The sequence below is a fragment of the Scyliorhinus torazame genome, chromosome 15, assembly GCF_047496885.1.
Source record: "Scyliorhinus torazame isolate Kashiwa2021f chromosome 15, sScyTor2.1, whole genome shotgun sequence".
Lineage (NCBI taxonomy): Eukaryota > Metazoa > Chordata > Chondrichthyes > Carcharhiniformes > Scyliorhinidae > Scyliorhinus > Scyliorhinus torazame.
Genome location: NC_092721.1, coordinates 81,468,718 through 81,494,619, shown reverse-complemented (window position 1 = coordinate 81,494,619; position 25,902 = coordinate 81,468,718). Strand labels below are relative to the sequence as shown.

Sequence of the window (25,902 nt, the reverse complement as noted above, 5' to 3'; positions counted from 1 at the left end):
GGAGCAAAGGGAAATTAGAAAGAAATCTAGCGTAAAATATAAAACCAGATAGCAAAAGATTCTGTAAGTATATTTTTTTTAAAAAGAGGGTAGCTAAAGTCAATGTTGGCCTCTTAGAGGATGAGACTGGAGAGTCAATAAAATGGGGAACACAGAAATGGCAGACACTAAATCAATATTTTGCCCCAGTTTTTATGGAGGAGGTACTAAAACCATCCCAAGAGTAACAGATAATGCAGAGGTTGTTGAAAAGGAGGAAATTAAAACAATTGCCATCACTAAGGAAAAAGTATTGAGCAAACTATTCCGATTAAAGGTAGACAAATCTCCAGGACCTGACCGTCTACATCCTCGAGTCTTAGATGAAGCGGCAACAGAGCTACCGGAGGCAATGGTTATAATATTCCAACATTCCCTGGATTCTGGAAATGTTCCAATGGATTGGAAAAATGCTAACGTATTATTCAAAAAGAGAGATAGGCAAAAAGTAGGAAACTATAGGCCAGTCTGTTTAGCGATTGCCACTGGGAAACTGTTGGAATCCATTATTAAGGAAGTGGTAACAGGACATTTGAAAAGTCAAAACGCAATCCATCAGAGTCAGCATGGTTTGATGAAGGGTAAATCATGTTTTACTAATTTGCTGAAGTTCCCTGAAGATGGGGGAATGCACAACAGTAATGTGGGGGTTGTTTAAGGAGCACTTGCTGTGAGCAGTGGATAGTTTTGTCCCACTGAGACGAGGAAGGAATGGTAAGGTGAAGGAGCCTTGGATGACAAGAGAAGTGGAGCTTCTAGAAAAGGGTGCAGAGGAGATTTACCAGAATGTTGCCTGGTATGGAGAGAAGACCTTATGAGGAAAGGCTGAGGGACTTGAGGCTATTTTCATTAGAGAAAAGAAGGTTAAGAGGTGACTTAATTGAGGCATACAGGATGATCAGAGGATTGGATAGGGTGGACAGTGAGAGCCTTTTTCCTCGAATGGTGATGTCTAGCACGAGGGGACATAGCTTTAAATTGAGGGGTGATAGATATAAGACAGATGTCAGAGGTAGGTTCTTTACTCAGAGAGTAGTAAGGATGTGGAATGCCCTGCTTGCAACAGTAGTGGACTCGCCAACACTAAGGGTATTCAAATGGTCATTGGATAGACATATGGACGATAAGGGAATAGTGTAGATGGGCTTTAGAGTGGTTTCACAGGTCGGCGCAACATCGAGGGCCGAAGGGCCTGTACTGCGCTGTCATGTTCTATGTTCTAATCAAGAGGAAGAAGGAAGCTTACATAAGGTTGAGGATGCAAGGATCTGGCACAGCTCTAGAGGGTTACAAGGTAGCCAGGAAGGAACTCAAAAATGGACTTATGAGAGCTAGAAGGGGCATGAAAAAGCCCTGGCGGGAAGAATTAGGGAAAACCCCAAGGCGTTCTACACTTATGTGAGAAATAAGAGGATGATCAGAGTGAGAGTAGGGCCGATCAAGGATAGTGGAGAGAACTTGTGCCTAGAGTCTGAGGAGATAGGGGAGGCCCTAAATGAATATTTTGCTTCAGTATTCACTAGAGAGAGGGACCTTGTTGGTCATGAGAACAGTGTAAACCAGGTTAATAGGCTTGAAATGGTTGATATTAAAAAGAGGATGTGCTGGAGATTTTGAAAAGCATCAGGATAGATAAGTCCCCTGGGCCTGACGGGATATACCCAAGGTTACTACAGGAAACGAGGGAGGAGATTGCTGCGCCGTTGGCGATGATCTTTGTGTCCTCACTCTCCACTGGAGTAGTACCGGATGATTGGAGGTTGGCGAATGTTGTTCCCTGTTCAAGAAAGGGAATAGGTAAATCCCAGGGAATTACAGACCAGTCAGCCTTACGTCTGTGGTGAGCAAAATATTGGAAAGGATTCTGAGAGATAGGATTTATGATTATTTTAAAAAACATAGCTTGATTAAAGATAGTCAGCAGGGCTTTGTGAGGGGCAGGTCATGCCTCACAAGCCTCATTGAATTCTTTGAGAATGTGAAGAGACACATTGATGAAGGTCGGGCAGTGGATGTGGTGTATATGGATTTCAGTCAGGCATTTGATAAGGTTCCCCATGGTAGGCTCATTCAGACAGTTAGGGGGCATGGGATACAGGGAGATTTGGCTGTCTGGATACAGTATTCCGCCTTGAGGTCGGTGACCAGTGGTGTCCCGCAGGGATCTGTTCTGGGACCTCTGCTCTTTGTGGTTTTTATAAATGACTTGGATGAGGAAGTGGAAGGGTGGGTTAGTAAGTTTGCCGATGACACAAAGGTTGGTGGAGTTGTAGATAGTGTTGAGGGCTGTTGCAGGTTACAACAGGACATTGACAGGATGCAAAGCTGGGCTGAGAAGTGGCAGATGGAGTTCAATCTAGATAAATGTGAAGTGATTCATTTTGGAAGGTCAAATTTGAATGTTGAATACAGGGTTATAGGCAGGATTCTTGGAAGTGTGGAGGAACAGAGGGATCTTGGGGTCCATGTACATAGATCCCTCAAAGTTGCCATCCAACTTGACAGGGTTGTTAAGAAAGTGTATGGTGTGTTGGCTTTCATTAACAGGGGGATTGAGTTTAAGAGCCACGAGGTTTTGCTGCAGCTTTATAAAACCCTGGTTAGACCAAACTCGGAATATTGTGTCCAGTTCTGGTCACCTCATTATAGGAAGGATGTGGATGCTTTGGAGAGGGTGCAGAGGAGATTTACCAGGATTCTGCCTGAACTGGAGGGCATGTCTTATGAAGAAAGGTTGAGGGAGCAAGGGCTTTTCTCACTGGAGTGAAGAAGGAAGAGAGGTGACTTGATAGAGGTGTACAAGGTGATGAGAGGCATGGATAGAGTGGATAGCCAGAGACTTTTCCCCAGAGCGAAAATGGCTGTCACAAGGGGACATAATTTTAAGGTGGTTGGATGTAAGATGTGAGAGGTAGGCGGTTTACACAGAGAGTGGTGGGTGTGTGGAATGCACTGCCAGCAGAGGTGGTGGAGTCAGAGTCATTCGGGACATTTAAGCGACTCTTGGACAGGCACATTGACAGCAGCAATTTGAAGGGGTGTAAGTTAGGTTATCTTAGATTAGGATGAATGGTCGTGGGCCGAAGGGCCTGTACTGTGCTGTATTGTTCTATGTTCTTTGTAACAAGTTAAGTGGATAATGGGAATCCTGTAGAGGCAGTGTATCTGGACTTCCAGAAGGCATTTGATAAAGTGCCGTAGAAAAGGTTAATTCAGAAGGAGGATACATAGAAACATACATAGAAATAGGGGCATGGTAGCACAGTGGTTAGCACAGTTGCTTCACAGCTCCAGGGTCCCAGGTTCGATTCCCTGCTTGGGTCACTGTCTGTGCAGAGTTTGCACTTTCTCCCCGTGTCTGCGTGGGTTTCCTCCGGGTGCTCCGATTTCCTCCCACAGTCTAAAGATGTGCAGGTTAGGTGGATTGACCATGTGAAATTGCCCTTAGTGTCCAAAAAGTTTGGGTTGGGTTGGGTGGGGTTACTGGGTGGGGATGGGGTGGGGGGGTGGGCTTAGGAAGGGTGCTCTTTCCAAGGGTCGGTGCAGACCTGATGGGCCGAATGGCCTCCTTCTGCACTGTAAATTCTGTGATATCTATGATGACACCTGGTCCAGATTATTTGGTTAATAATAAGAAATGGTACCTCTAAGCCTCTGCTTCCACCACTTCAAAAAGTGTTCATGGATTGTTTTCTCTGGCAATGAGTGGGAATAAGCCTGTCTGCTTAAAGCTAACACAAAGATCTATATACCAGTGTGCCTGAGAGCTGGGTCAAGTCCTTGACACTACAAGAGAATGGATGGTCAAAGAAAATGGGCATCATGCGGCGCAGTGGTTAGCACTGGGACTATGGCACTGACGACCTGAGTTCAAATCCCAGGGACTGGTTTAGCACAGTGGGCTGTACAGCTGGCTTGTAGTGCAGAACAAGGCCAGCAGCGTGGATTCAATTCCCGTACCGGCCTCCCCGAACAAGCAGCAGAATGTGGCGACTCAAGGCTTTTCACAGTATCTTCATTGAAGCCTATTTGTGACATTAAGCAATTATTATTATGGTCTCCCTGAGACCAATGATTCACTGAGAAGGAAGTAATTTCTGCCTCTAGCATTTCATGGCAAGAATCCCAACCAACCTTTGTCAACCTTGTCTCACCCGGGAAACCTCTCATAGAAATCGCCTATCAGGTATTCGATGCATCAGACATTTGACTTCAAGCTCTGTTACAGTCAATGGAACTGAATAGCAGACACTGTGGATGATCTGATACTGCCTATACTGCTCGTCTTTTACCATCACTTCTACATCGAACATCGCCACTCTGTGCCATTGTAAGAAACATTCTTACACAGCTTAATAAAGCACGCAAAGTACATAGATTCAGTAAGCAAATTGAATTTCATATCATTTATTTGTTTTCAACATGGGAGATGAAAAATGATGGGTTTTTCCTATTTCCCAACATTGCATTTACTCATAACAATGTATTTTATCCAAATTAAGAACAACATGAATTTAAATAATATAAATAAATTAGATTTTGCAACATAAATAAGAAAAATATAAATAATAAAATCAATAAAACAAAATATGAAATGAGCAATACAATAAATAACAAGTGCTAATCAATTGAATTATATTAAATTATATTAATTAGTTCATTTGTTTGCAATAATTATGTGTCTTTCATACAATATTATTTAGAACAATACAATTAAGCTATTCTGAGAGGTATGTTGTGTATAAATTGATAAGGCATGTATCTAACACCCCACCCAGTGATTAATTCTGCGAATCTGATGAACTCGTCGCCCATTGATGTTGAACAGATATTGAGTTGGTCCATGAAAGAAGTAAATATATCCTACAAAACAGAATAGAAAAGTTAACCTCAACCGGGGATCCACAAACGGCTTCAATTAATGCAAACAAAACACCTTTATTATCATGACGTTTTAGCAGGTGCATTCTACAATCTTTTCTTCAAAATTGCTGATATGCAGGTGTAGTGAATTTCAAGTTGATTTTATTGTTCCTGGACCAGAGGCGTTCACTGTAACTATGCTGACTCCATCAATACACAAGCTACAATCGCATCCCTGATTTGACCAGGGATCAAATCTGGGAGCTGATGGTTGGCATGGCTCATATATTGAATGAGTTAACTCTCTGAGCATTAAGAAGCTCTGCAAAGTATTTACTGAACAAAAAATATTGAGTGCACTTATTCATTGAAAAGGCGGTTAAATATTGCATTTGCACTGTGATGCACGATCAATGACCACTAAAGCGAGGTTGTAGTCCAACTGAAGACATTAATAAGCTAGATGTTTCCCCCAGCAACTCAGGTACAGAATGAAGACTGCTGAGGCGGCACGGGTTCTTATACCCCGCCTATCAGGGCAGAGCTATCATACATTCTAACCAATAGAAAGCATACAGTTTCCACCAATGGTGCTTTAGCCTATCAGGTACCGTAATACCTATAATACCACACACTGAAATGAGCACATCAATATTTGGACTATCTCAATACTTCAATGAATATTTGCTTTCAAATTACCGTGCTGTTCAAATGCTGCATCCACTCTTGCAGGGATTCCTGGCCAGTCGTCTGTTATGAGGTGTGGGTAACCTTCATCCATGGTTCGTTTGGTTTCATCAAAACTGGAAGGAGAAGCACATACTTTATGTAAACAATGAGACAGTGATGAAAAACTATTGAGATTAATATTTATCTTAGGAATGAACCTTTACCTCCAGTACTGGTCTCCTGCAAAGAATAATGTCTTTGAAGTTGTCTCAATATGAACAGCTGCATCTATTTTCCTGACGGATTTTGGAATACCGAGGCGACCGATATACTTTGGATAACCTGGCATGACATCATAGCCATTGACGGCCCAGTATTTGTTTCCTATAGGATTACAGAAATGATGTTGTTATCATCTCCATATTAATAAATGTGTTTTTCCTTAACCTCAATGTCGCCTCTTGTGGGCACCATTTCTTGACCAAAATGCTGGACAATCATCCTAGTTCCAATCCTCTCCTGATTCTTCACTCACATTGATTTCTTTTTGCAAGAGTTACACTTCTAGAGACATTATTCTCCCTCCCATGTTGGCTCCGTCTGATGAACCTCAGCCCTTTGCACACAGCATTACACTTCACCACAGGAACAATCCAAAAGAAGGAGTTGTTTTCAATTTCAATCCTAAAAACATAAGTTCTAAAATGTGAACTGAAAGCTCAGCCCCTCATCATGGTAGCATCCTTGTTTGCAGCACTGAATTATCACAGGATTCTAGTCCTCTCATTCTTAACCAAGAAAAGTTACAGTACTCAACCTTTTATAACAACAAGAAAATCCCTCTTCACATTTTCATACGCAGCGTCAATCTTTGCAGGAATCTTTGGCCAGAGTGAGTGAATGAAAGTCAGTTGAGCCTCAGGCATTTGTGGATGTCTCCTCCAGAAAAACCTATAACAAGGATTTGTTGGGAGATATTAAAACTAATCCACTGGCAATATACTTAGTTATTCCATAACACAACATTGGTAAAATGTTCAGGAGAAACTGCCATTCTTCAATGTCCATCACATACCTTAAAAATGTTCCCTGGACAAAAAAGTAGCAAAATGATGTTATTCCAGGGATGTGCAAACTCTAGTCAGAAGTTGCAGCAGTAACTAGACTTCATTAGTTGTAAAGTACTTTGGGACATCCTGAGATCATAAAAGGTGCGATTGAAATGCAAACTCTCGCTAAACGCTATTACTCTATAACCACTCGCTGGAAATGAGTGCCAGCTTTGTCAGGTTGGACTGGTTTTCATTGTTTTCAAGGAAACAATTTGACTTGTGCTGCACGGAGGCACAGTGGTTAGCATTGCTGCCTCACAGCACCAGAGACGATTCAATTCCGACCTCTGGGGACTGCCTGCCTGCGTGGAGTTTGCATGTTTCTCGTATCTGTGTGGATTTCCTCCGGGTGCTCCGATTTCCTCCCACAGTCCAAAGATGTGCAGGTTAGATGGATTGGCAATGCCAAATTGCCCCTAGGTTGGGTTACGGGGATAGGGTCGGGGATTGTGCCTAGGTGGGGTGCTCTTTCAGAGGGCTGGTGGAGACTCGATGGGCCAAATGGCCTCCTTCTGCACTGTAAGGATGCTATGATTCTATGACTTAAATAATCATGACTTTCAGAAATCTGGGGAAATCATGAACCTGAAATATGGACTATTGTGGACAAGAAAATCATATCTATATTCAAAGAAAAAACAGGACTGTTTACCAAAAATGTACCAAAGTATTTTGACTAAAACATTCTAAAATGAAACTGTATCAATATTAGCAATGAAGCTAATTAAAAATACATTTTATGAAATGTTCTCGGTTGTTCAACGCAGTTCATACCTGTCTTTGAAAAGAAAGATCTCCCCTCGAAGACTAGCAACTGCATCAAAGGACAAATTTGGATCACATTTCTCTGGTGTTCTTGGTGGTGATCGCCCAGGGCGGGGAGTACTTTTTGATCGACCTGAAGTAAAGTAACAAGACATATTACTAAATAATGTAGAATAATACTTTTGGAGGTGCAGTGGTTAGCCTCAGGGCGCCGAGGACCCAGATTTGATCCCAGCCCTGGGTCACTGTCCATGTGGAGTTTGCGCATTCTCTCCATGTCTAAGGTTCTCACTCCCACAACACAAAGATGTACAGGGTAGGTAGATTGGCCACACTAAATTGCCACATAATTGGAAAAATCAAAAAATAAGTAAATAAACAATGTTGAATACAATGTTCAAAGCAATGTTAGCACTGAAGTAGACTAAAGTAGATTAATGTTAGGGTACAATTCGCATTAAGGTTATACGGTTTGTAATATTTCAATGATTGGTGAAGCTCACAAAAAAGAAGACTAGCTGGGAATTTATCTTGGAGGGAGTGACCAGGATCCTCAAGAGACAGGAAGAAATAAAGATAGTTAATTTCTAAAGAGTTTGCGGGCTTGTCCCAGTGCCTCCAGAGCGAGAAAAATAGCAATTCCAGAAAACAGCGTAAACATAATTTATGCCATTTGTTTGGGATTTCCACGGCTCTTCCATTAAAGTTATGGCAGACGATTGGAATAGCCATCACAGACATTCACCCTACTGCTCTTTTAAAGAATAAGACAGAGAAATGTGATGCACACACTACTGAAGTAGTGTACATTGGAACACAACATGAGTAACACAAAACTGGTGAGCAGATGAGCAGACGTTATAGAATCGTTGATAACCTGAGTCTGTTGTTTGATTTGCTGCTCAATATGCAAGATCAATCAATTATATAAAATGCTGCTAACAGTGTTAAACCAGTGAAGTATTTTTGTTTATTGTGCCCAACTTTTGTTTTCTGCACTCTTGGTGAACATTCCAAGCCTGGGAGCAATTGAAAGAGCAGAACATTGACCACTCAGGGACTCAGTTATACGGGTAGCCCGAAGTTACGGACAAAGAAAATGATTGAGAAGGAAGCACAGGGCAGACTAAACATCATACAAAATATCAATGTGGATCAATACTTCCACATCATCCGTAACAGCAAGATAAATGAGTACATTTCACGGAAGCTGAGCCTTTGATTATCTTCCTTTTTATGAATGGAATAAACTTGATTCATGCCCTTTCCATCGCCTCAACAGTCAGACTTGGCTTGATGTCAGGAAATATTTATTTATAGAAAGAGCCTTCGACATATGAAACAGATTTCTGAGTTAGGTACATGGTTTTACAGTGAGGAAAACTGGATTATTATTCCTGATTTTAATTTCAGCATTTTGGCATCATTTGAACTATAAGCAAGATAAAGGTACAAGCATTGAAAAATTGCTCTGAATGTTTCAGGGCAATCAAAATGTCCAACCACAGCAAGTTAATGATAGCAGTAAGATTTTATTTTACAGCGATAACTTATTCTGACTATCTTACTGTTTATGAAAATATCTCAATCTTTCGACTCCAATCACATCACATGATGTTATTACCTACACACAGTAACAGCTCTTTAATTACTGGTATGGTCAGTAATTGTTTTGAAAGGAATATTACAACCTACCATACAGAGCCTGGATTCCATTCACATCATCCTGAGAAAGCCGGAAATACTTTGTCTTTATAAATGTGTAGTTGGGGTACATCAAAGCCCCAGGATCACGAGAGTGAGCCAATCCCAGTGCATGGCCAAATTCATGAGCAGCCACAAGGAACAGGTTATATCCTAAATAAAACAATCACAAAGCAGCAAATTTAAAATCTGGTAAACATGCTTCAGAGGAGCATGAGGTTTCAAATTCACATAAACTGACAGCTAAATACCAAACTATTTCAACACACTTCCAAATCTTAATTTTATCAAAAGTAATTGGGCAAATATTCAGAACATGACATGTGTCAAAATGTAAAGCTTTAACAAATTATTAATGATAGTGTGTTTCTCAGAGGCTTCAAAGGAATTGGTAATTCTTAAGTTGTATATATATGATCATCAAAATTACAGTTTGCTATTCAGATATTCCAAAATATATTATTTAATATTTCTGGCTAACAACTAAGAAACATCCTATTGGTTTGTTCATATTTTCACCACTAATTATGAGAAGAACATTGGTCAATATTTGTACCATTTGATCCCATTGTCCAGGTTTCATCTTCATCAAAGTGAGTGTCTCCTCCAATGCCTGCTGCAGGAGGAAAAGCATGGGCCAATATTCCATCAGCTCCGTCAAATGCATAATTGTCGCCATGTTCTGAAAATAATGGAACAAAGAACCGCCAAAGTGAATTCTGAAGCTGTGAAACTATCAGGGTTTGTAAGGTAAATAAACACAAAGAAACATCTTTTCACCCTACAGCAATGTTCCCTCCTCACAACGGGCATGAAGGGTAGATTCAGGCAGCCGACTATGAGAATGTACCACCCAGGTGCCAGGTTGCCCTTTCTACGCTCCATTTTGGTGTGGTCATCTTTGGCATGTAGCCAGTGAGAACGAGCATCTTATGTTTATAACCCTGCAGCTCAGTGTTACTTGCCAGTTAAATGCACATGATCTGGAAGCATTCTGTGGAAAGTTGAACACTTTGAGGCAGTTGCCCTTTCTAAGATCCATTTTCAGAAAGGCTGTCCTCTTCAGCTTGTAGCCTGTTTTCTGCTCACAATGGCACCATCTATATCGGGTGGCTGAAGTTGCAATCTACTCACTGACACTTGCTGTGTTGCACAGGCACCAGTTACACTTAATTTGTAACCAAACATTTACTGAAATTCCATCGCTTCATTTAAATACAGGTTTTGAACTGATACGTGAACTCCTGTTTTCCCCTGTTCTAAACTAGGTGTAATTGGGTGAATTGTACTGTTACAACTAACATTGACTTTGGTCGCACTGACCACTAAGAAAAGCTGAGATCCTACAGGTTCCAATGCTTCAATATGCAGTGTCCACTGAACCTTCTTCAAATGGGAAATATGATTTCACCAACACGAATAATCATCTGTATAATTAGAATGAAGTGATGAGATATACGGGGTGTGTGTATTTCCATTCCCACAGATTGCAAATGGCCTACAATAACTAACATTTATTAAACCAGGGTATTACACATTTCCCTTCCATTCCTTTCACACTGTTTATTTCCTTGTTCATTGCTTGCAATATCATCCTCGTAATAATATGAAATTTTGATTCCTAAATTTATCCTCAAACCAGAATAATGTAAGTGATTTTTGTTGATACCTCGAGCCCCAAATGAGATCATGATGTCAGCTTCTCCATTAAAGATTCTTCTGAACTTCAAAGGTGTGATGTCACTCCAAATCTTTAAAGCTTTCCGAATGGCTGTGTCCACGTCGGTGGAGGACAGGTCCGGGGTGTAGTTTAAAATTCTTTATGAAAGAAAACAGGAAATAAGGTTTTGTGCTAAATATGATCAACTAAATCTTGCTGGGGTGGGAATCTTGTGACATATTTCCCAACATCCTTCAGCTCAAAAATCAATTGTCCCATAAATCTGCTGTAAGTCAGGGCTGAAAGTGGCACCATGAGGACAATGGGACCTCGGTGAACAGGTGGGGCAACAGTCTAACGACTTGAACAATGTGATCTGAGGACTGAGAAAGAAAGGAGGAAGAAAGGAGATGGAGGTGGGAGGACAATTCAGAATGAGGAATAAAGATGTGGAGGATAGGTTGAGTTCAGAGAATTCTAAGAAGAGAAAAAAACAAAGAAACAAAAATAAATATAAAAAGAAAATTTACATTTAACTATTTTATAAATCTAAGAATTTTGATATTTCCTAAATATGATGAGTGAGATTGAAGAATACAGATTGTCCCCTTCTCGGACATTGAACCTAATTGGCATTGAATTAACAATTATAACCTTATTCATGCTTTTAGTTAACGGATAGATTTTGAGATCCACTTAATGATAAATTAATGCAAAATATCAAAAACTGAGAGGCTGAACTATATGCTGTTTGTGTGAGGGGAATAGCTCAGCATAGCAAATCCAATGAGCATGTTTTGAAGGTTTACAACTCACACCGTATCCCTTCATCCCCTGAACTTGCTGGGCCATTTGTGAATTATTAACAGCGTGTATCCTTAACACATCTTTACTTTTCAGTCACACTGGATCCAATCAACTACGGAATTGATGCTTTGAAATACCGTGGAAAATATTACCTGTATGTTATTTTATTCTTTTTCCATTTAATCGTTCCTGGAAAGTGATTATATTCAGCAACGTCAGGGACCCCACATCGAGGTTTCTCCATAATTCCCATAGTTGCAGAATCCAGATTTCCAGTTATCTCAAGACCAAAGAATTCTTGCATTTTCTTAATCTTATTGGATAGGGAACTCTTCGATACATAGTTTCTGATCTTTGAAGCAAACCCTGCTGAACTGTCTTCGGGCTTGTAAAATCGGTTCAAGTAAGTCTTCAAGAAAATAAAAGCATTAACGTTATTAATCTTGACTTTATCTGTGAAAGAAGAAAGATTAATCTGTTGAAACTCATTGAACAGTTGTCCTTTGTTCGTTATATTCCACACAGTACCTCTGCTAATTGCCAATCCTCTTCATTTTTCTCTATTTCTGATAGTGGAACAGCAGACGAAAAAGTTACAGAAAATAAAACCATCAGCACTGAAAAGTAAAGGTGCTTCATCTTTCTGTTCTCAACTGAAAATTGAGAGAGAAATGTCTACCTCTGATTCTCTCCTTGCAGCTTTTATAGTGTTGTCTTTCCCAAGTTATGTTAATTATAGAATGATTCAGATTTGAGTAAGAGCCAAAACCACAGCCCTGTCATGAGTGGTTAAGCAAAGCCAGGAAGTCCACTAAAGGACATTCTTCTCTTCCCTCATCCAGTATTTACAATTCTTTGAGATATGTTTAAATATTTCTCTAAGAAACAATTCAAAACTGTTCAAATGATCCAATGTCATTAAAATCAGTGTAAAGATTCATCTTATTACGACATAAACCAAGATAAATGTTGAGTTTCTAGGAAACACTTGTTTTGTAACTGTGCAGGACGTTGCTGAGGAAATGGAATTGGCACTGTCTCCATAATGAATCTCAGGGAGCTTGCTGTGACATTTATCAGTGGCTTCAAGAGACAAAGAAACAGATCCTGGAACCATCGGTAGCTTGCCGGTAAGAGTTCACAGCTCCTCTGAAAAAAGGTACTTTCATAGGATTACCAGAGTTGTAATTCTTCATTCTATTTCCATACTGACAGTCAACTCCTCTGAACTTGTACCCAACAACAATGAGTTACACAGAGTGAATGCAAATATCACTGGAGCTGTGGGGAGTCAATGAATCTATTGGCCTTTTGCATAGAAAATGAAGAGAATCTGGACATAAGACAACTTCACACCTCAGCCTGAAATCCTGCCTGCACCTGAAAGAGAAAGGCCACCAGAAACTGGTCCCGCAAAAATACCATTACAGCAAAGCATCACTGTTTCCTTGTTTATGTACAAATTATCTTTCCATTACTGAGCAAGCATCAACTTTGAGAAATTGGGATGACAGCACAGGATAAATAAATGTCTGCAAACATTTTTGATAGTGAGAGATTTTGCAACTTTTTGAAAATAGGTAATTTTTAAAAGTTTTTTTTAGAATACCTAATTTTTTTTTTTTCCCAATTAAAGGACAATTTAGCGTGGCCAATCCACCTACCTGCAAATCTTTGGGTTGTGGGAGTGAAACACACGCAGACATGGGGAGAATGTGCAAACTCCACAGAGACAGTGACCCGGAGTCGGGTTCGAACCTAGGTCCTCAGCGCGTAGGCAGCAGTGCTAATCACTGTGCAACTGTGCCGTCCAGCTTGTGCCAAGTTCAATCCTCATTTTCAGCAGGAGATTTTCATGCATTTTGAGATTTGCGACCTTTTATTAGAATAAAGATGCAATATAAATAGGAGTTTTTGCTGGTGTGAGAGAAATTAAATAATAATAATCTTTATTGTCACAGGAAGGCTTACATTAGCACTGCAATGAAGTTACTGTGAAAAGCCCCTAGTCGACACATTCCAGCGCCTGTTCAGGTACACTGAGGGAGAATTCAGAATGTCCAATTCGCCTTTCAGGACTTGTGAGAGGAAACCGGAGCACCTCGAGGAAGCCCACGCAGACACAGGAAGAACGTGCAGACTCCATGCAGACAGTGACCCAAGCCGGGAGTCGAACCTGGGACCCTGGAACTGTGAAGCAACAGTGTGGTACTGTGCCGCCAGATTGATGTGAAGCAACATTATTTGGACATTAATTTATTGGAAGCACTGGGCTATGTATTGTGTCCTTCCTTCTCTGTCCTGCCCATGCTCTTCCATTCTTATCATTCTTTTTTATTCCCTGATGTGGAAATCCTTGTGTCTGTTCTTGATTATCGGCTACACGTTCCTGCAAGCTGAAGTACCTTTTGCAGTCGGTGTTCAACGGTTTGCAGAATGATCAGGAGTGTGTTAATCTTCCTGGGGCGTCTTCTTACGTTATTTTATTTTAAACAAACAATTTTATTGAGGTATTTTTGGGCATTGTAAACAGTTACAGATAACAGAAATGTGCAAACATCAATATAAAACCAATACTTCAATCAAACCATACTGCACATGCCCGCTCCTCTCCCCGAGACACTACCCACCTATTTATCCCTCCTACTCAACTCTAATCTTCCCCCTCCCCCCTCCCCCCCTGCTGACGTTCATTCTCCCGCGAAGAAGTCGATGAATGGTTCCCACCTTCGGGCGAACCCCAGTACAGATCCCCTCAAGGCGAACTTGATTTTTTTTCCAGACCCAGAAAACCCGACATGTCCGAAAGCCATAGTTCGGTCTTCGGGGGTTTTGAGTCCCTCCATGCCAGCATATTCGCCGCCGGGCTACCAGGGAAGAAAAGGCCAGAACATCGGCCTCTTTCTTCTCCTGGACTCCCGGGTCTCCCGAAACCCCGAAAATTGCCACCTCTGGGCTCATCACCACCCTTGTTTTCAGTACCCGGGACATGACACCCGCAAATCCCTCCCAGTACCCCCTAAGCTTAGGGCATGCCCAAAACATGTGAATGTGATTTGCTGGTCCTCCCGCGCATCTGGCGCACTTGTCCTCTACCCCAAAGAATTTGCTCATCCGAGCCACTGTCATGTGGGCTCGGTGAACGACCTTGAATTGAATCAGGCTGAGCCTGGCACATGTTGCGGTTGAGTTTACCCTACTCAGAGCTTCCGCCCATACCCCATTCTCCATCTCCCCGCCGAGTTCCTCCTCCCATTTGAGTTTCAGTTCCTCGTCTTCCTTACTTTATTAACATATTTATAATTACATCAGAAACACAAAAACATCATTTTGCCAATCATGCTCTGCAGGAAATATAGGCAGCTCTCTCAGACCTCTGCTAAGAGCTCTTTCACCCATCGAACTCACATTATACGTGAATGCATAAATCAAAAAGAAAAAACTGTGCACACATATTTCCAAATTGTGTGTGGTATTCAGTTTTTGTGGCTCAAGGGGTTGGGACGAGTGCAATAAAGTTTGGAGTAGGCACCGGGATAATGAAGAAAGACTGCGGGTCTGTTTATACTGGAGAAGCAAAGCTGCAGGTTGACCACAAGAAACTATTCACCCAGGATTCCTCCTCAAAACAATTCTTCAAATCATCTCGGGCCCATGAATTTGTGCTGACGTCCCACCAGAGAAACAATGTTGGGGTGATATTCTGGCTGCATAGTGATCTTTTTCACCATGACAACAATAATTCAGATGAAAAAGCAGTGTTTCACAATGGTTTCGAAGTGAACTGTCAATGAACAAAAATAAAGTACCAATATATTGTACGGCATCTACTGTTATGCAATGTGTCTTCTCTGTTTCACAAACATTTAGACTTAATCAGATTATCAATGGGAATAAATTAAAAAGATATTTGCAGGGCTGTGTTGACAAAATTCCAACACTTAGTCTCCTTAGATGTCAACAATGGTTGCTGTTTCAATGATGCTTCAACATTCCTGGTGGTTATCAACTGCACCTGGATGCTCACACAAAACGTCCATGTCAGGAAATGATCCAGAGCTTAATGACGTTCCTGTGGCCAGTGCACACACTGTCAGCTTGACAGCATCAGAAAGCAATTAGTGCTGAGTTTTTGTTGGAATACATTTTGTCATTTACGTTACTATGATCCACAAAGAGTGTAATACCCACATTTCCTGCAAATAAAATGCGCTGAAATGTGCAAAAAGTTGTCTTCATATTTTGCACTGTACTATCTGCTTCTACTTCCCTCTCCCCAGGCCATCTATCACTTCATTTCACTTCCCTCACATTCTCAGTCCCATCGTCCCTTTCCTCTCTTACTCTCCCCCCCCCCCCATTCAAATATTCATCCTGAACCTCATCCCAACTCATTTTCTCTCACTCTCTCCTTTTCATTCCCCTTCCCTTGCTCCTCTCAATGTCCTTCATTCTCATTCCCTTCCCTCCCCTCCTTTCCTACACTCTTCCTCCTTTTTTGCACAATCAGGCAGCACAGTAGCACAGTGGTTAGTACTGTTGCTTCACAGTGCCCAGGTCCCAGGTTCGATTCCCAGCTTGGGTCACTGTCCGTGTAGAGTCTGCGCGTTCTCCCTCTGTCTACGTGGGTTTACTCCGGGTGCTCCGGTTTCCTCCCACAAGTCCTGAAAGACATGTTATTAGGTAATTTGGATATTCTGAATTCTCCCTCTGTGTACCCGAACAGGCGCCGGAACGTGGCGACTAGGGGCTTTTCACAGTAATTTCATTGCAAGCCTACTTGTGACATTAAAGATTATTATTATTATGTTTCTTCTCCCCTCTCTGTATCACCCCAGACCATTCCCTCTACTCAAAGTGTACTTGGCAGTGATTTGAGCTGCAATATCCTTCTTGTAATTTTTTTCGTAGAATTTACAATGCAGAAGGAAGCCATTCGGCCCATCGAGTCTGCACCGGCCCCTGGAAAGAGACTCCTACTTAAGCCCAGACCTCCAGTAACCCAGTAACCCCATCCAACATATTTGGACACCAAGGACAATTTAGCATGGCCAATCCAACTAACCTGCACATCATTGGACTGTGGGAGGAAACCGGAGCAGCTGGAGGAAACCCACGCAGACACGGGGAGAACGTGCAGACTCCACACAGACAGTGACCCATGCCAGGAATTGAACACTGGAGCTGTGAAGCAACAGTGCTAACCACTGTGCTACCATGGTGAGGACTGACAGAAGATGATCTGTTCTTCTGTCAGCTCAACTCAATAATATAAATCAAATATGGAGTCACAAAGAACCCTTGATTTATAGTCACTGATGTATAAATAAACGGAGGGATCTGGTCATGAATATTTGTATTGTTGTATTATTGTTTTATTTATATGAAAACTACATTCATGAATAATGACAACATTCTTGGTTGCATATTAATTATATCTTAATATCTTGTTGCATTTGTTGAGCGGAATGTATGGAGTAAATTATTGTTTAACATGGCAAGAGCATAAAAAATAATTTTATTAGTTCCAATTAACATCTAATTGGCAACCTATGGACAGATTAGGTGTCCACATCTCATGAATGTCACCATTCAAAACCTTAGGGCACTCCTAAGTTGACTCAATCTGTTGATACAGACAACAAATAACAATAGTTTGGAGACATTTCTTCTACTAATGGGAATGAAGTTGCTTTCCTTACATTTTACAGTAAGTAATTGACAGGGTTTCCACTTAGGGGTTTGTCAGTCAGTAATTTCCCATATTCATCATTGACTGTCACACAACCAGCAGACAGCCTAGAAATTTGATTGCTTCATTATCCACTTTAGGCTTTTCAAACTTGGAAATATTCCCATCTCCATGACTTGGACATGCTGAGCCAGACAATGGTTAACATGGGGTTTTGCTATCAGGTTGAATGCCATTCATAGTAGCCCTGATGTCAACACAACCAAAATAGAAGCAGAATTAGCAGAAACAGAAGCAGCAAATATAAGTAATCATGGCTGAAGTTTACTCAGGAGTTGAGCAGCTGGTGTGTGGGGCCCTACCCCTGGATTTAGTGATGAAAGCTGTTTAATGATCTAATCAGGACAGAAAACATGAGTACAACTGATATTGGCGTTGCATCAACCTCTTCACTCTGCCTTTTCAAGACTGCTACAGCACATCACTTCTCAAATCGACCTACTTTTCAGGTGCACCCATCCCACTGTCTATGGGATTCCTCACATTCTCATCAGTCCAGCCTCTACTCTTCAGTATCAGCAACCGGTTATCAGCTTCCTGAGTCCTAAGCTCCAGCATTGCCTCTGTAAATCTGTCCATTTCTCAACTCTCTCTTCCCCTTTTTGATTACCTCTTAAATCAGTGATGGGCAACCTAGCCGCATGTGTGGACCACACGATTGAAACTGGGCATGTTCACTATGACCTCATGCAATAGGGTGCATACGTTTAATACACACTCAATATTTCATTTTGAGTTACAGAAAATGCTAAATCATTCAAAGAACAAAGAAATGTACAGCACAGGGACAGGCCCTTCGGCCCTCCAAGCCCATGCCGACCATGCTGCCCGACTAAACTACAATCTTCTACACTTCCTGGGTCCGTATCCCTCTATTCCCATCCTATTCATGTATTTGTCAAGATGCCCCTTAAATGTCACTATCGTCCCTGCTTCCACCTCCTCCGGCAGCGAGTTCCAGGCACCCACTACCCTCTGCGTAAAAAACTTGCCTCGTACATCTACTCTAAACCTTGCCCCTCTCACCTTAAACCTATGCCCCCTAGTAATTGACCCCTCTACCCTGGGGAAAAGCCTCTGACTATCCACTCTGTCTATGCCCCTCATAATTTTGTAGACCTCTATCAGGTCTCCCCTCAACCTCCTTCGTTCCAGTGAGAACAAACCGAGTTTATTCAACAGCTCCTCATAGCTAATGCCCTCCATACCAGGCAACATTCTGGTAAATCTCTTCTGCACCCTCTCTAAAGCCTCCACATCCTTCTGGTAGTGTGGCGACCAGAATTGAACACTATACTCCAAGTGTGGCCTAACTAAGGTTCTATACAGCTGCAACATGACTTGCCAATTCTTATACTCAATGCCCCGGCCAATGAAGGCAAGCATGCCGTATGCCTTCTTGACTACCTTCTCCACCTGTGTTGCCCCTTTCAATGACCTGTGGACCTGTACTCCTAGATCTCTTTGACTTTCAATACTCTTGAGGGTTCTACCATTCACTGTATATTCCCTACCTGCATTAGACCTTCCAAAATGCATTACCTCACATTTGTCCGGATTAAACTCCATCTGCCATCTCTCCGCCCAAGTCTCCAAACAATCTAAATCCTGCTGTATCCTCTGACAGTCCTCATCGCTATCCGCAATTCTACCAACCTTTGTGTCGTCTGCAAACTTACTAATCAGACCAGTTACATTTTCCTCCAAATCATTTATATATGCTACAAAGAGCAAAGGTCCCAGCACTGATCCCTGTGGAACACCACTGGTCACAGCCCTCCAATTAGAAAAGCATCCTTCCATTGCTACTCTCTGCCTTCTATGACCTAGCCAGTTCTGTATCCACCTTGCCAGCTCACCACTGATCCCGTGTGACTTCACCTTTTGTACTAGTCTACCATGAGGGACCTTGTCAAAGGCCTTACTGAAGTCCATATAGACAACATCCACTGCCCTACCTGCATCAATCATCTTAGTGACCTCCTCGAAAAACTCTATCAAGTTAGTGAGACACGACCTCCCCTTCACAAAACCATGCTGCCTCTCACCAATACGTCCATTTGCTTCCAAATGGGAGTAGATCCTGTCTCGAAGAATTCTCTCTAGTAATTTCCCTACATTAATTATAGGACAGTCATCAACGTCACATGGGAAAACAAAGTAAATATTTACACTTACCTGACCAATATTACAATTTACTCTGCTTAACAAAGCTAATACCAGCTCCAATCAAAACTTATTTATTTCTTAATTACACAGATATGCTGCGAGAATCTCTGTCAACGGGAACAACCGCTTTGCCGGTACTGCACCCACGGCTTTCCTGGCGGCATGGGGGTGGCTACAATGGGAAACCCAATTGGCCGGCCGTGGGAAGGAAAAATTGCTTTGCCGGTGGGGGTGCGTCGCGCCGGAAAACGTGGCTGGCGGGATGGAGAATTCCGTCCATGGGCTTCAGGTATGTATTTTATTCTTATTGATTTATATTTATTTACCTTCGCTTGTTTTAATTAATACACCCTGCTTGCTCCCAGTACTTTACTACTGCTGTGGGAAAAATTTTATTGTTATGAAGAAGTTACAGTGACCAATAAATTGTAAAAGTGTATAAAAGATAAACGAGGAAAACAACCAATTGCTCTGCTCTTTATCGCATTCTTTTATCTCTTGGCTCCACTCTCAGTCTTTCTTGTCATTCTCATACTTTTCTGCTTTCTGTTATCTCCCCAGCACCATTTTAACTCTTGCAAACTCTTCTCTCACCCTCTCAACAAAATGTCTCGTGGGTCACAGTCAGAGACCCAAAGGGCCGCATGTGGCCTGCAGGTCGCAGGTTGCCCACCACTAACTTAAATCCGACTTACGTTACTCAGCATCTGGCCTCCTGTCCTAATTGGACTGAATGTGGAAACTTCAAATTGGATGAGTTGGCGGGTTATTGTTGGAAAAATTGGCTTCCTGCCACCAACCCACAGAGTTTTTCATTGTTTGAGGGGCTGCCTTTTAATGAAACTTAAGCTCATGTTCCTGTTGAGGTAGATGTTAAAGATCCAACAAAAATCCCACAGGGAAACATAGATTCAAAAGTAACAACCAAAAGGAAATTGAACAAAATATTAGTGTAGAAAAGAAATACACGGAATTATGGAGAAAGAACAGGGAAGTGGGATTAATTGGTGATGCGACCATCAATTCACACGAGACAGAGAGTTGAAGTGAACAGTGGCTTTAATCAACTAGAACAGTGTCTGCCTGCGACTGCCCTGCGCAGAGAGCCGCCTACAGGGCAGCTGCTCTACATACCTCCCCTCAAGGGGGCGGTGGCAGGGGCGGAGCCCACAAAGGCACCAACATGATACAAGCGGTGTAATACAATACAATGGTCCATAGGTGGAGCGCACAAGGGCAACAACATAGTACAATGCAATACAGTGGTGAATGGTTGCCATAATACATTCACCACATTCCTCCCCTGTTAAAAAATTGAAATCCAGCGGGGGTGAAGGGCTCACAGGTTGAGTCTGTCCGGCGCCCTGATCGTGCACTGCGATCGCCTGAGCTCTGGTTTTGCAGCGGGCACGGGTGTCGAACTCATCGATGCGGGCATGGGTGTTGAATTCGTCGATGCGGGCATGGGTGTTGAATTCGTCGATGCGGGCGTGGGTGTTGAATTCGTCGATGCGGGCGTGGGTGTTGAATTCGTCAATGCGGGCATGGGTGTTGAATTCGTCAATGCGGGCGTGGGTGGTGAATTCGTCGATGCGGGCGTGGGTGTTGAATTCGTCAATGCGGGCATGGGTGTTGAATTCGTCAATGCGGGCATGGGTGTGGACTCTGGGAGTGTGTCTTCTGGGGCTTCATCCCTGTAGGTCAGCAATGGGGGAGGGGGTATGGGGGGGGTGGTGGAGGCCATGTAGGGGCAGGGGCGGTGTTCGGTGTAGGTTGGGGGGGGTAGGGGATGGTCATAGGGGATCCTGCGGGTGCCAAATCCCGGAGGGAGACCGTATCTTGTCGGCCGTCGGGGTGTGCCACATAGGCATACTGGGGGTTGGTGTGAAAGTGCTGGACCCTCTCGACCAGGGGGTCGGACTTATAGCTCCTCACTTGTTTCCGGAGGAGTACGGGCCCCGGTGTCGTCAGACAGGCTGGAAGCGAGATCCCGGAGGTGGATTTCCTAGGGAAAACAAACAGGCGGTCATGAGGAGTCTCGTTTGTGGCTGTGCAAAGAAGTGACCTAATGGAGTGGAGCGTGTCGGGGAGGACCTCCTGCCAGTGGGAAACTGGGAGATTCCTTGACCGCAGGGCCAGGTAGACGGCCTTCCATACCGTCGCGTTCTCCCTCTCCACCTGTCTGTTTCCCCGGGGGTTGTAACTGGTAGTCCTGCTCGAGGCGATGCCCTTACGGAGCAGGTACTGACGCAGCTCGTCGCTCATAAACGAGGAGCCCCGGTCACTGTGGACGTAAGTGGGGAAACCGAACAAGGTGAAGATACTATGTAGGGCCTTAATGACGGTGGCCACGGTCATGTCGGGGCAAGGGATTGCAAAGTGGAAGCGGAAGTACTCGTCAACGACGTTGAGGAAATACGCGTTGCGGTTGGTAGAGGGGAAGGGCCCTTTGAAGTCGATACTGAGGCACTCAAAGGGCCGGGATGCCTTTACCAGGTGGGCCTTATCCGTTCGATAGAAGTGCGGCTTGCACTCCGTGCAGATTTGGCAGTCCCTGGTCATGGCCCTGACCTCCTTGGTTGAGTAGAGCAGGTTGCGGGCCTTAATGTAATGGATAAGCCGGGTCACCCCCAGGTGGCAGAGGTCATTGTGGATGGCCCGGAGTCGGTCACCTTGCGCCCTGGCGGACGTGCCGCGGGACAGGGCACCTGGGGGCTCGTTGAGCTTCCCAGGACGATGCACTGTATCGTAATTATAGGTGGAGAGTTCGATTCTCCACCTCAAGATTTTATCATTCTTGATCTTGCTCCACTGTGTATTGTCGAACATGAAGGCTACCGACCGTTGGTCGGTGACGAGGGTAAACCTCCTACCAGCGAGGTAGTGCCTCCAGTGCCGTACAGCTTCCACGATGGCTTGAGCTTCTTTTTCGACTGAGGAGTGTCGAATCTCGGAGGCATTGAGGGTACGGGAGAAAAATGCTATGGGCCTGCCTTCCTGGTTAAGGGTGGCGGCGAGGGCGACCTCTGACACATCGCTCTCCACCTGGAAGGGGACGGACTCGTCCACCGCGCACATCGCGGCTTTGGCAATATCTGCCTTGATACGGCTGAAGGCCTGGAGGGCCTCAGCCGCCAGTGGGAAGATGGTAGCTTTGATCAGTGGGCTGGCTTTGTTCCCATAGTTGGGGACCCACTGGGCATAATAGGAAAAGAGCCCAAGGCATCTTTTCAGGGCCTTGGGGCAATGGGGAAGGGGGAGTTGCAGGAGGGGGTGCATACGGTCGTGGTTGGGCCCTAGGACTCCGTTTTCCACGACATAGCTGAGGATGGCTCATCTGGTTGTGCGGAAAACGCATTTCTCTTTGTTATAAGTGAGGTTGAGGGCTTGGGCGGTTTGGAGAAACTTCTAAAGGTTGGATTCGTGGTCCTGCTGGTCATGGCCGTAGATAGTGAAGTTGTCCAAGTATGGAAATGTGGCCCGCAGCACCTACTGGTCTACCATTCGGTCCATCGTTCTTTGGAAGACCAAGATCCCGTTGGTGACGCCGAAGGGAACCTGGAGGAGGTGGAAGAGGCGGCCGTCTGCCTCAAAGGCCATGTAGTGGCGGTCCTCCGGGCGGATTGGGAGCTGGTGGTATGCGGACTTCAGATCCACCGTGGAGAACATCCGGTAGTGTGCAATCTGATTCACCAAGTCCTCTATCTAGGGGATACGCATCGAGGTGCGTATACCGGTTTATGGTTTGGCTGTAATCTACAACCATCCGGTTCTTTTCCCCGGTCCTGACGACCACCACCTGGGCTCTCCAGGGACTATTACTGGCCTTGATGATCCCTTCCCGCAAGAGTCGCTGGACCTCGGACCTGATAAAAGTCCTGTCCTGGATACTGTACCGCCTGCTCCTGGTGGCGACGGGTTTACAGTCGGCGGTAAGATTCGCGAATAGCGGGGGAGGGTAAACCTTCAGGGTCGCGAGGCTACAAACGGTGAGGGGGGGGGGGGTAGGGGCCCGCCGAACTTTAGGGTCAGGCTCCTGAGGTTGCACTGGAAGTCCAGTCCCAACAGAAGAGGAGCGCAGAGATCGGGGAGTACATAGAGTTTAACGCTTGTGTATTCGATGGCCAGTATCGCGAGGTTCGCGACGGTGTACCCCCGGATCTGCACTGAGTGCGATCCGGAAGCGAGGGAGATTGTTTGAAATGCGGGAGAGATTTGGAGAGAACAGCACCTTGCCGTGTTTGGGTGTACGAAGCTCTCCGTGCACCCAGAGTCAAACAGGCAGGGCGTTTCGTGCCCATTGACCCGGACGGTCATCATGGAGTTCCTGAGGTGCTTTGGGCGTGACTGGTCGATGGCGGCCCCCATGAGTCGCACATGGCGGGCCGCATGGGAGACGGCGGTCAAGATGGCGGCCCCCGTGAGTTCCACGTGTTGTGTAGAGTCGAAGATAGCTGCCCCTACGGACAACACGAAGCGGGTGAAGCATCTGAAGGGGGCGGAACCGGCAGGCACGCAGCCACCCTGCGGGGTCTGCGGGCCTGTGAGTCTGAGAGTCGGGCCTGTGATTTGGAGGACTTCGACCTGGCCAGGTAAGCTTTTGCAAAGTGTCCTTTCTTGCCGCAGTTGCTACAGTTCGCGTTCCAAGCCAGGCAACGCTGCCTGGGGTGCTAGTTCTGGCCGCAAAAGTAGCAGGGCAGTCCCCCGGGTTGGGCGGGCAGCCACGCAGCACAGGCCTGGGGTACTCTCTGGTCGGGTGTGCACGAGGGGGTCACATGGTCGGAGGGGAAAGCGTTGAGGCTCTGAAACGCTACTTCTAGGGCGGTGGCCAGTTTTAACGTCTCTTCTAGGTCTAGGGCGCCCTTCTCGAGCAGGCGCTGTCTGACGTAGTTGGACCGGACTCCAGCCACCTAGGCGTCCCGGATGGCGAGTTCCATTCATTGGGTGGCCGTGACGGCCTTGTAGTTGCAGCTTCGCGCGAGGACTTTGAGGTCACGTAGGTTCTCCTCCAGCGATTCCCCAGGGCGTTGGCAGCGAGTGGTGAGGAGATGCCGTGCGAACACTTTGTTCACCGGCCTCGCGTATTGCTGCTTCAGGATCACGAGCGCGTCTGCGTATGTGGTCGCTTCCTCAATTTGCAAGGAGATTCGATGGCTCACCCGGGCATGGAGGAGGCTCAGCTTCTGTTCGTCGGTGACGGAGGACGAGGAGGAGGCGGCGAGGTAGGCCTCGAAACATCGGAGCCAGTGTGAAAAAATCCCTTTGGCTTCCGCGGCCTGTGGGTCGAATTCCAGTTGGTCAGGTTTGAGGGCTGCTTCCATCGCGATGTTATAGTTGATTAAATTGATGCGACTATCAATTCACACGAGACAGAGAGTTGAAGTGAACAGTGGCTTTAATCAACTAGAACAGTGGCTGCCTGCGACTGGTCTGCACTGAGAGCTGCCTACAGGGCAGCTGCTCTACATACCTCCCCTCAAGGGGGCGGAGCCAGGGGCGGAGCCCACAGGGGCACCCACATGATACAAGCGGTGTAATACAATACAATGGTCCATAGGTGGAGCCCACAAGGGCAACAATGCAATACAGTGATGAATGGTTACCATAATACGTTCACCACAATTGGATAGCTCTACAAAAATGTAAGCAGATGCAATGGCCCGAAAGGCCTTCTTCTAAAATATATCATTCTAGGAATCTAAGGAACACTTATTTCCAGCTTTAACAAAGGGAAGACGTTGGCTGGGCAACTAACCTGTTCCAAGGTAGCAGGTTGGAACTTTAAACTTGACACTGAGGCTATTTCATACAGGTTTTAAACTTTCACTACTGTCTGCTGGATCTTCTGAATGTCATTGAGGAAGATTTGGTGGGTGCTTCCATACCAAGTTCCTGGACCCAGGTTGTTAAGTGAAGAACCTCTGCAATGTCATCAACATTCCCTTCTCCACCCAATCTGAGGCCCACAACCCCACCACAAGACACCTGATCCACGTTCTAACAAGTGCCAGGCCCCTGATCCACCACCCACCACTAAGCCTGCAACACCACTTTGAGCCTCCAAACATCATTGTACCCGATCAACACATGCCTAACCCTCCGATCGAACCTCCTCCACTTTAGCCCCTGTGATTGACCCTCTTCCTCCCTCGATCCACCCAATCGACATTCCCATTCTGAAGGATCCTCCCCTTTCCTCCATCATCTTCCACTCTGAGGTAAAGACTCTTCCATTAAAAAGTGGACAATGTGCTGCAAGGAATGCTGCTGAAAGTCAGATGGCCGGCAAAAAGGAAAAGATGGTGGAGTGACAGTGCTGGTTAAAGAGGAGATTAATGCAATAGTGAGGAAGGGTATTAGCT

The 25,902-nt window shown here is 44.6% G+C and overlaps 1 protein-coding gene across 1 annotated transcript; it reads right to left on the bottom strand.

Annotated features, from left to right (window-relative positions):
• Positions 1–4,727: 4,727 nt before the first annotated feature.
• LOC140391647 (collagenase 3-like) lies at positions 4,728–12,272 on the bottom strand. The gene is made up of 10 exons (XM_072476341.1): positions 12,148–12,272; positions 11,772–12,028; positions 10,822–10,970; positions 9,709–9,834; positions 9,144–9,305; positions 7,458–7,581; positions 6,389–6,522; positions 5,796–5,955; positions 5,602–5,705; positions 4,728–4,902 (listed from the first exon to the last, which is right to left on the bottom strand). The coding sequence occupies exons 1-10, from the start codon at positions 12,256–12,258 to the stop codon at positions 4,802–4,804; spliced, it is 1,428 nt and encodes a 475-aa protein (XP_072332442.1). The 5' UTR covers positions 12,259–12,272; the 3' UTR covers positions 4,728–4,801.
• Between the last annotated feature and the right edge of the window lie 13,630 nt (positions 12,273–25,902).

Bases quoted from the DNA above. Each gene is read 5' to 3' on its own strand.
- LOC140391647 (XM_072476341.1), bottom strand. From the start codon at position 12,258: ATGAAGCACCTTTACTTTTCAGTGCTGATGGTTTTATTTTCTGTAACT. The intron at 10,971-11,771 runs GTAATATTTTCC...TCTTTCATAAAG, and splicing joins AAGAATAAAATAACATACAG to AATTTTAAACTACACCCCGG. The intron at 5,956-6,388 runs GTTGAGTACTGT...GTAATCCTATAG, and splicing joins TTTTCTTGTTGTTATAAAAG to GAAACAAATACTGGGCCGTC.